Raw genomic sequence first — 11917 nt, forward strand, 5'->3', positions numbered from 1 at the left:
AATTTGGATAGAATTAATTTCTTTAGGGGAGGTGAACTTTAATATTACATGCCCAGTGACCCTAATCCTGTCCTGGACCTTAGGACTGAGAGCTATTCATGAAGCATCTTCGAAATATAAATCTTCCTCAAGATGACCGTGGCATTGGTCTATTGTTGAGTGTTTTTGTGTTGACAAATGTCTATTTCCATGCAGCAGGTCCACCGACCTGATGCAGACTGATAAAATTAATATAAAGAAGTAAAAACAAGGGTAAAACTTAAATAGTGAAAAAGTAGTGAAAAAAGTGGATAACAACTAATAGAAAAAAACGGTACAGCATCAGTGCTCAAGATTCTGGTGATACTGGGTTGCAACCACAATAGTGACGATTGAGAGACCTGAAAGAATGTCTGTAATAACAAACTAAACATCATATACTGTTCATTCACTGAACACAGAATATAAAGTGGACATATATAAATGGCAATATAAATGGACATTTTATATAATAAATGAATAAAAGGAATGTCGGCCATTTAGACATAGTATAAGTGCGAACAGTGAATGAGGACATCCTGAGCTCATTGTTCCACATGTTCGACATAAAATATGTAACTTTGGTTATTTCATCACCACAAAATGGTTATTTAAGGTTACGACCATATTCTATTCTGTCAGAACAACTAAAGCACCTCAAATGGGCCGCAAGCGGTTATACAAAGATCTGGAAATGTTAATATAGCACACATTTTTGTATCAGAAACACTGAGATTCAACACATCTGTGATTTGCTAAAACATAAAATAGCAACATTTTCCTGTGGCGAGTGAGTTGAGTAATGAACAGCTAAACATTTAGTTTTGTGTTGCAGTAACAGAAATTGAAATAGGACACCAGGGAGTGTTCTCACTAAATTATACTAAATTAACTAGATTATGAAGTTTTCTGATGTATAAATTATGCTTAAACAGGGGGCAGTGGAAATAAAGGCCTGTCTCTGATATACATCTTTCTGTACAGGCAAATAAATGACATCAATTTGAGCTACAAAGGTAAAGTTTGTCTGAAGGATAGAATTAGACCATGATGATCCTGAATTTAAGAGGGTTTATCCTCATGAGAGCACAAATGTGCTGGGAGATATACATATTGTTTTGCTTTTCAGATTATAGTGCAGCGTTTGGGCCACTTTGACAATTTGTTTGGCCTGCTGATGGCGCTGTTCATAGCTCATGTAGTGTCCTAAAGGCTCACCCTTGTCCTCATGAGTCCTTGTAATGCATTTTACAGTAACCTGAGAATTGGAGGGCATCATAAACATTTCTTTGCTTCCACTGCATTTTGAACCACTGTATTTCATTGAACTACTGTTCATGCACCAAAGTGTTGCGAAAGGGTGAAATGATGCCTAACAGTCCAAGAGACTACAGAGTCAGACATGTAGCACACTACCTGGCTGCTATCCAATATTTAATAAAAGACCAACCTTCCCATAATGTGTCACTAAAGTGATACAGTGAGTCAAATCTTGAAAGTTTTTCTCACAAGCTATCAGCATTAGTGTTATGTGGAGTGACCTAAAATCAGAGATATAAATTTAGCGGCTATCAGCGGCTCCATCCTAAAAATATCTGTATCACTCATCAAACACTATACATGTGTATCAGGGCACAGCTTCTTCTGTGTTCTATAACTTTATGCATGAACTTTTCGTCTGTTAACAGCAATTATCAGTCCAGCCAGTCACTCTCTTTTAACAAGGCCCTGAGTGGTTTAAGAAAGAAAAAGCCTATTTGTTTGGTGCAACAGGCTCTGGAGCCTCAGGCTGTGTTCACTGCTGACAATATCTACATGGCAGAGTAAGTATAATGGGTTCCTGAGTGATTTGAAAAAGGCTGCCAGAGAGGCAGTCCTTTTTTCTGTGTGGTTGTTTGTCTACCAATTAGAGTGTCGATTAAATAAATGTGTTTGGGCTCCATCTTGCCCCTGGCAAAGAACAGAGCTGTCTAGAGACACACCTACAGGAGGTTCCCAGCCAAAATTACTTTAAACACATTCCTGCTCAATAAACACCATCACAGAGAGAGGCTGGGCTCTGTTTGGGACTCTAATCTAACAGCCAAACCACATTCTGACATTTTGTTCCATCAAAAGGGGAGCCTAGCTCAGAGACATGTCTGTTGCACTGTAGTCACTGTAGCAGAAATGTGACTTTGGTAGAGAGGGAAAATATTAAATGAACTGTTAACAGACTATGCATCAACCTGGCATATAAACCAGTTGAACTAGTTAAGAATGCAAACAAAATTAAAACTAATTTGCAGATTTGCATTTTTATTTGCCCACTATGGTGTCACAATGTGTAAGAAACCATGACAAGATGAGGTCTAAGGTCCTTCCAGTGGAGAATATGTGATGGAGTGAACTCTTTATGTTTTTGCTCCTGCCCCTGAGACAGCCCCAATTTGCCACTGATATAATCCTCTGTATAAACAGCAGGCTTAGTTAACATTCAATTTATGGCTACTTCTTATGACTTAATGGCTAGATGAAATCCGTGATTTGCAGTTTCCCTGAAAAGGCAAAAATTAAGATAGCAGAATGGAGTATGTGCATTTGTGTCCATTAATTTTGAAAATGTGCATTCAAACTAAATATAACATAATATATAATATAACATAAAATGATCAAACAAGACAAGGCAAAGGCTACCTAATTTACTAATTGTTGGGTTGAATACGGTTTTCACACTCTGTGGTGATCTCCAGACTGCAAGTTGCAAACCTCTCTTGCTCTCACTAGGACTCTCCAGCAATAGTTATCAAACCAAATCAATCATGTACCATGGCTCAGAGCAACACTGTTCCACTCAGACTAAACTGACTTTCCCCTAATAGTCAAACTCACCCAAACATTTGTCTTTAATGTATAGAGTATTTAATGTACTGTCTGTACACAAGAGGGCCAGCTCTAATGCAGGGCCAACATAAGTCCCAAGTCCAGGGGCTGATTGCACCAACAGGGCTTATGCCTGGTCTCAAGCTAAGTCACTATATAGACCTCTTTTGCCTTCTTCTTACTAAGACCAGGCAGAAATCATAGCCCTAATCAGGAGCAGGTGTGGACACAGAACAATTGGGGAAAGACCAACCCATTAGACATTTACAATGATGAGAAGCTGATTGAGAAGTTTGTATTCTGTAGAAGAGATCAATTCGAACTTGAGCCTCAAAGGATCTGCAGTTTTTGTCGGACTGGAACACAGTGTTGTCTCGTGTGTCCACAGTACCACCGCCTGCTGGGCCACCTGCACTGGCACTAAGCCTCTTCCTTGCTTATTACTCTCACCTCCCCAATGAAACTTCAGTAACTGCCTTTATACTGTCTTTATTGTGAATTCTTCATTTCTGCCAAAATTTGTCTTGAGATTTAAGCTGAATATCAGAAAGAATGTGTAAACATGGACACACATGACCAATAGATAGATCAGGACAGATCAACACACACAGCAGAGCTGACCAAGATAGGCACCTGTCCTTAGGACTTTTATCAATTCATTCCTTTCTTTAAAATCATCGCCTCATGTTAATGTTCTTTTTTTATGCCATAATGTTGTGGTCAGTGTGGTCTTGTCTTGGCTCTAGTTCTATTCAATTGTATTTCATTGTCCATGAAATTTCCTTTTCTCACCAGAAGATAGCAAAGTAGCCATTTGTCTAGTGGAAGTATTTTGGGCTTTACAAAGTTAAACGTGCTGATCATGTTCTAAAACGGTAAGTAAAGAAGAATAAATATGCTATTTAAATATTCACTTTAATTCTATAGGTTCATTTTTAGTAATTTCACTTTGGTGTTTGAAGGTGTTTAATATCCAATTGAAACCACCTCTTTTCATTCATACTCTGCGTTGTTCTCGCACTTCCTTTCTCTTTATCTACTGACTAGTCAAGGGAGTCCATCCCTTTTCCTGATATTGGTACTCTTCTGATGGTCCCTGGGCCTTTAAAGGACTTCCTGTGGTGCAGACAGGCTACAGATCTCACCAGCACTAGTTATCAAACCACGTGCCTTTAAGGTACAAGGACTCAAACAAACAGGCATGTTTGAATGTGTCAAGACGACTGCTTAGTGTATTGTCTGTACACATGAGCACCAGCTGTAATGTAGAGGCCACACAGGGTCACATGGACACCACAGAAGAAGCCTGAATAGGAGGGCAACAGCTAAGATATGTGGTATGTGTGGAGGACTCAGCAGAAAGGCATTCAGCTCTTACCCTCTAAGACTGTGAGTTTGGCACTGGTGTTGATCTCTCCCCCGCTGTTGGTGGCTGTGCATTCATAGATGGCTTCATCACGGTGGGTCCTCAGAGGCTGGATACGCAGCACCGAGCCTGAGCCGTCGTCAAACTCAATCACCTGGCCAGATGACAGGAGAGAAGGACTCAAGTAATCATGCTTTCCCATTTTCTCAGAGAACAAAGGAGCTTCAAGCTTCTGCACATGAATATATAGAAATCCTATATTCCAACAAACTTCATTTGAGATTCGTTGAGATTAATTTGGACTAATTACATTATTAGATTGCCAGGCAGCTTTAAAGCCATGTCTGCAAACTATTATGAAAGGAATAGTTTGATATCAAACATAAAGTGAACCACAGATAATGCTCCAAGGCTTTAGAGTCATTTACATTATTAGTAAAAAGAAAAGGCAACCTACACTCTGTTAACAGGTGAATTTTAGTGGTGCAGTTAGGCGTGTTTTTCCAGCTGTTTCCAGCGTAAAGTCTCTATGTTAAGATAGGCTAAACATATCCTGACACCAGCTCTACTTGTACTCATTCAAAGACAGCAAGCAAGAAAGTGCGTTTCCCAAATGTTGAAATGTCGCTTTAAAGGTTAGTATGTATTGTGTCTAAAGAAGCTAAAAAAGAAGAATATTGAGCAATATACTGTAAGTATTCCATGTTCCTACCAGAATGTGTCCTGTAGGCATCTACCATGCATTAATATGCATGCATTTTGCAATACACCACTGTCATAGAGCTTTTGTGCAATGTTGCTGCTATATCATTTCATCATTGTCAAAACAATACAACTATGCATTCCTCTTCCTCAACAACATTAGTGTACACATACAATGGAAAAAAACTTTACAGCAATTCTTCACACCTGCCTAAGACTGTAGTACAGCGCTGTAAATGTAGTATGCAGATATGTATTGTCTAATAGGTTAGCCACCCACTTTAGACCTTTAAAAAGAACAAATAGGGTATATCTGACCCAGATAACAGCTTAGCCTGGGTATTACAACCCTGGAGTATCTGATCAGTGCAGTCATAACCATATCTCTATGACAGCAGACCTTCTAGTTTTATTACTCAGCAAAGGACTGACATTGAATTTACACCATTTAAGGATACTGCAAGCTTATTAGGACTTGAGTCTTACTTTTCTGTTTTTGTTGTATGACATCATTCTGTTGTGCTCATATTGTTGCGTTGTTCATTTAAACTTATGGCAGGTGTAATTCATGTAATTGTGATCTGTCATCTTGGATTTGTGGCATTTTTTGAAATTCTTTTGAATCCAGTCACGAGCACTCTATATGATCTGACATGAACAGAACATTCCTCCTACTGAAAACTGTGAGGGAAGTTAATGTCTTCTAATCAGAAAGTAAGCATATTCAAAACATTAAGTCTACTGCTGATGAACCAATAGTGGACTGGTAATCATGTTGCATTGTTATGTTGCAAGCTAAATCTCCTGTTCCTGACATTTTGAGTGACAGAGAGACATGGTAAGATTTTTCATGAAATTAGAGTCTGCATCACTTTATTCCAGTGTGTGCTTTCATTCAGTCATTCTCCAATGCCCTTCCTGCGTCTCCTGTATGCAGATAATTGGCCAAGCCATTCATCTGGAACACAGCAACATGACTACAACACGGTTTGATGGGTCAACAGACACAAGCGTTCAGACAGTTTGACAGGTTGAAAACAAATCAACAGTTTATCCTGAGGATCTTACACATTATTTGGAGGCCAAACCTAAAGAGAGCACAACTGAAATCTGAGTGCACAACTCCCGTAAGAATGTGCTTACTCAGTGGATACAGTTATTGTGGGATATCATAACTCTCTATGGCTCAGAGTAATTGGCCTTGGGAGAACACAATTGGGGCCTTTGGATTGATGTTTTTTTTCCCTTGTTCCTTGCCTTTCCTTGCCTTGTTTGTCTGTTGTTGTAGTTACACACCCAATGTACCATCTAGGATTGGGGAGGGTTGGACACATAAAAAAGTTGGACACAAGTTGGACAATAAGATGGAAATTGAAAATTGAAATGGAAATAAGACATTGAATCAGGAAGTTGGTCTGGAGACTAAGAAGTATGTTTCTGGTCACCTGATTGCTTCTGTTTCCTCACCTGTTCTTTATAGTGATGTCACTGCTTTCCAAGATCTCAACAATTATGGTGAGAGTGCATTTGGATAGGAATGATGACCAAAACCCTGAAAATGACCCAACGTATAATTACCCCAAATTAATATTCATATTCAGTTGTTTGATCATGTTGCTTGGAGTCCTGGCCCTCAGTGCAGCTGAAGGAGGATGTGGACAGTGATGAGCTTGACTGGATAGCAGGTATGTGATGGACTTTAGGAATGTTGAGGGGGAAAAGCCTCAGGGGTCAAGGCATTGGGCCTGACACTTCCGCCTCCCATGGCAGTTGTGATCCAGCAAGCCACCTGGAAGGAGTCACATTCTTCCTCTAATGAAGGAGGTGCAAAACTGCACTCTCTCACTGGATGGAAGCCATCAGTTTGAGGAACACTTAGCCTAACGGAGAAACTTTTCTTTTATAGCCATTGTAAAAGAAATGGAAAAAAGGACAAAGACTGTAGGAAAGGTCACCTTAATTGAGTCTAAAAACCAGTACCAATTCAACCTATTAATTTCAACTCAAAATATAGACCATATAGTCTGCGTCAACTTCCAGTTGCATCCCAGTAGCACTGCAGAGGATATGCGGTAGTTCTATTTTTGGTGATGGACGTGGCCCAACCGCGATGTGGAAAAAACACTTTCACTTTAGCTGATTCCTGTGGCTACAGCACAACACAAGCAGTAAATACATACAAGAAACAAATATAAAACAAAACAAAATTACAAAATGTACAGAAAGTTTTACCTAATTTGCATACTGGAATCCAATCAGTTGAGAAAATATAGTTAATCCTTTGTCGCTTGCTTCCTCTGTTTTGCTGCAGTTGTAGATTGTAGAATGCAGTTTCCTTAGCTATGTATTTTGTGTCACTTTTATATACGTTTATATTATGCCATGTCCTACGTTGTGTTGTGTTGTGTCCAAACACAATGACACTACACACCTGTATCTATTTATTACTTGATTGTGTCTGTTCATTACATTATACTGTGGCATAGCATACAAATATCCCCCCAAAATATAAACAATTGTTTTAAAAAAGACACCAAAAACCATGTTGGGCGAATCTACTGCAACTGAATCAAAGAGAATTCAAAGAATAATTCTAGTATCTTTAAACTCTGACCCTATTTTTACATGCTTTGGGTTCAAAAGGGTACAAAAACTTTTGAAATTGGTCCTGTTGACTGCCTCAAACAGCACCTGTAGAAAGCGCTTGTTTTCGCCACTGACAGGCTCAGATTGTTATTCTAAGTGTGTGACAGCATTATGGAAAGGATCCCTACAGACAGAGACCTGGAAGATCAGCCATTATATCGCTTAGGGAAGCGATATCGGAAGGTGCTTTGGATGGACTTAGATGCTATAAATTGTTTTAACTCATCTGTGTCTTTGACCACCAATTGATCTTGATTATTAAAGATTCCTTTTGCATTGTATTATGTTAAAATTGCACTATGCACACCTGCGTTGTATTGTGGCTACGTTGTGGTTCTGGTCCATCCTCTGCACTGCTTCATATCCAACCAGGAGCATTCCAGGAAAAGAGTGTTTTGCCTGGCTGATTAGTTGCCTGATTCTGTTGATTTGGTAATTTTTCCTTCATTTTCATGAATAAGCAAGCAGGCTACATTTCTTAATAAATTGTCTTACTAAACGTAAGTAGTTAAGGCTCAACCTTTCCTTTAACTACCCCTTCAATTCAGCTGGGCTGTCATTCTGCCTTAGGAGGAGGTACACCCACCCTACACACAGGGTAGCCATCGGTTTGAGTAATGCTGAGCAGACAGGTGGAAGATAACTCTTATTACCAACAACAAAATGAACCAAGTATCTCTGTCCACACAGAAGTCATGTTGAGCCACTTCACTTGAAGTCATTTAAGTTGGCTGGCAGCTAATGAGCTTTCCTGCTGCTCCGCAGTCCTGCAGGAAAGCTCAGACAGTCATATTAATTAAGGAGTTGCTGTGTGTATTGATGCAGCAGCATGCATAAAATGTCTACATTCTGGCCACCTTATCACAGCGCACAAAGATTCTGCACAGTCAAGTTTGTAAGAGACATGGCAGGAGAGTTATGTTTCCAGTCAGGATTTTTTGTATTTGTATTGTATCATTTTACCTTAACACAGTATGGTTATTGCTCTACCACCTGCACACATGAAAATCTGTACAAACACATTTTGTTTTCATCTTTTTTTATAGATTCTTTGTCTATGATATGTGCTATTAGTAAACATTGAGTAATACGTTTGTTTTCAGTGTTAGATTTTGCAGTTAGTTTTGCTAAGTTTATGAATTGTAATGTACTGAAGGGGGGTCTTAATATTTTTTCATATTTCATACAGCAAGTCTGTTTTGTCTGTGTTTGTTTTAGAAATTAGCACAATGACTTCTTATTCTGAAATGATTTTCCATTTTTTCCATACAAATAGATTCAGACTGCATCGAATCAAATTGCACAGAATTGAATCGTATCATTCTGTATTAAAAGGTATTGCCCCTGAAACGTATTCTAGCCCATGTATCTAGATTTGTATCACACCAGCACTTAAGAGAGAGATGCACAGCCCTAACACAAACCAATCAGAAAACAAAGAAGAGAAGCACAAAAAAGGGAGAGACGTGAGCCACTGCGAACATGCACGCCACCACAGAACAATGGGGAAGCTGTTTCTTATTGACCTGAGGATGTCAGGGCTCATGTGCCGCACAGTGAGCAATAGTAGGAGGCTGGTGTGAACACTTAAGGACTGTGGGAAATGGTGTTCACAAAACGAGCCCCTTTTTGCTCATAAGCCAAACAAGGGGGTGGCTGAGAGTGGGTCGTCCATCAATCCCCAGCTCCTGTGAGTCAGCAAGTCGAAGTGTCCTTGGGCAAGACACTGAACCCCAACCTGCTCCTGAAGCATCTTCAGTGTGTGAATGTGTGTGAAAGAACAGTCTCCTCCAGCTTAGATTCCTCCTGAATGAATGATGTGTGAATAGGTGAATGAGGATGTGATGTAAAGCACTTTGAGTAGTTGAAATAACTAGAAAGGAGCTGTACAAATACAGACCATTTACCATTTACAAGCATGTCGTCCCCACCATTTTGAGATGGTAGAGGTCCCAACAATTAGGAAGCACCTAGGGTTTTATATTAGCACAGAGTACAGAGTACATACACATCCAAACTCATTTTCTTGAGAGTCCATCCAGAGGTTGCACTATGCTCAGTTTATAACTGAGAAAACAGCGGTCAGGTAATTACACTTCAACACACCTAATGTGAGACAAAATAATCTCAACACAACACTAACTATCTTATTGTATGTATATGCCGCAGGTTAATCACCAAAGGACTGCTGAGACACCACAAACAACCATGAACATTGACATCCTGGTGGCTGGACTACTTGTTCTTAAGATGACAATATCCCAAAATGTCAGAGGAAATTTCACAGTAAGGATTATTTCAATAAAATGACAAACGATTGAAATCAAAATTATTATCTGTCCTCAAAAACTGAATTTGGAGTAACAGTTGTAGTTGTATTAAAGCTGTGAGTCTGGCATTACTGCAGATTGATGTGGTTGATTACTGATTAACGCGGCTTTCTAAGGCCCAGTGTCTTTACTGATTCTGCTTCTTACTCTTTACTTTGTACATTTATTCATGGGCCTTGAACTATACAGGTCTAGTAGGATTGGGCTGATGTAAAAATGTTCAAAGATAGATTGAAAATTTCATAATGAGCCTAACCAGGTGTCACATGTAACTCAACTGTTATGAGACGACCACAGAGTGTAGAATGTGTAAAAATGTTGTTGAATTTTAATAGGAACTAGGATTAGGTCCACTAGAGGCGTTCAGCAGGGTTGTGGAGAAAAGTGATTTTTTGTTTTTAGCCATGGAGGCTAACACAACAGGGATAATGTTAGCATTTGCCATGTGTAATGTTACACAGGGTCTAAAATCTGGCCGGGTAGGAACAGAGGATTTTACTAGATAAAACATTGTACGGAGCTCCATCCAGCTGATCTGTCTGCTTGTCTGTTTTTGTGTTTCATCTGGTGATATCCTCCATCAATACTGTTTCTGATGGCAGATTGGCAACCAGCCAGTTACTGTGTAAATGTAGTAAAACTCTAAAAACTCTTCCAGCTAAGCCTCACGCACATCTACCCAAGAATGTGTGTTGACACACTGTAACTGCAAGTATACAATTACAGCACACACCCTATCCTTCTCTCTGTCGTAGACTCACACATTAGGAGAGAGCTTAAGAGCAGTAAAGGTGTGAAACTGGGAGGCTCTGCACATTCAAACCCATCAGACAGGGAGTTTCCAGGCCTGCTATGGAGTCGTACCTCAAAGCGCTGTGAGCTGACTTTCTTCCCCTTCTTCATCCAGGTGATGCGAGGTTTGGGCTCACCCACTGCCTGGCATACGAATGACGCCACCCCTCCTGAAATCCCTGTCTGATCATCAGGAGACTTGATGAAGCTGGGCATGCCTACAGCAGAGAAACAACAAGACAAAGACGAGGGAAGGAAGTGAGGAGACAGCAGGGAAGAGAAGATATGAGATGAAGAGCTCTGACAGAGAAACAGCTTCAGGCAGGTTACAGGGATTTTACCACACTGGATCTGCTGTACTGCTGGCAATAACAATATTCTCTTTCAAAAGGCCTCTTGCCATACTTCGTCAAATTTGATGCCAGTGAAAACAGTTGAGCACCTTCCCCACCCTGATAATAAGCAGCATCTGTCACTAATAGTTGCAGGGTGCAGACAGATGTGAGTAGTTAGATAGAAAGCTTGGAAAATCCTTGAATAAACATGTGTCATAAAGCATTCACTGAAGGTGTGCACTAATAAAAGGGAGATGTATGAAATGAAAGTCTGAAATAAGCAAAAAAGTCCAGTATATTTATATTTACATTGTATGTCCTGTGATGCAATGTTTTGATGGACAACACATGTTCCTACCTACTGCAGAGTGTGGTAATATACAAATGTGTAGAGCTTAGAAGCGTTCCTCTATATCAAACTGTTCCACTGATCAACAGTTAAAATATAGCAATGTGCAAGTCAAATCACAGCAGAAGACACCCCGCCAGTGTAAACATGATTATGAAATACTTGCAGGTTTGGGTGCAGGGCCACTCCTCCGACCACTACAACATGCACCATTTTTGCCTGAGACTCAGCAAAACCAAAGCAGGAGTGACTGAAGCATTGTACTGTCTATATGTTTTCACAAGCTGAGGAACGAATGTCCACTTCCTTCACCATAACAGTAGGTGTTTGTGAACCTAAAGGATGCCAACTAACACTAAACACGAAACACTAAGTATGAAAATAAAATGTTTGCAGGAAAACTCCAAGTTCAGCAAGTTAAAGGGATAATTCATGTTGAGAAAAACTAGCTTCAATAGTTTTGTTCTTCCTGTCTATCAGTTTCGATAACACTGTACAGGTTGTAAATAAGTTACAA

At 39.7% G+C, this 11917-nt stretch overlaps 1 protein-coding gene across 1 annotated transcript in view; it reads right to left on the reverse strand.

Annotated features, from left to right (window-relative positions):
* The window catches only part of ptprfa (protein tyrosine phosphatase receptor type Fa), a 208441-nt gene extending 197509 nt beyond the window's left edge, over positions 1–10932 (reverse strand). The window contains exons 1-2 of the mRNA XM_070832882.1: positions 10789–10932; positions 4259–4400 (exon numbers count right to left, since the gene is read on the reverse strand). Coding sequence (XP_070688983.1) covers positions 4259–4400; positions 10789–10932 — 286 coding nt within the window. The remainder of the gene's footprint in view (positions 1–4258; positions 4401–10788) is intronic.
* Positions 10933–11917: the final 985 nt, after the last annotated feature.

This window comes from Pempheris klunzingeri, chromosome 6, assembly GCF_042242105.1.
Source record: "Pempheris klunzingeri isolate RE-2024b chromosome 6, fPemKlu1.hap1, whole genome shotgun sequence".
In the NCBI taxonomy this organism is placed as follows: domain Eukaryota; kingdom Metazoa; phylum Chordata; class Actinopteri; order Acropomatiformes; family Pempheridae; genus Pempheris; species Pempheris klunzingeri.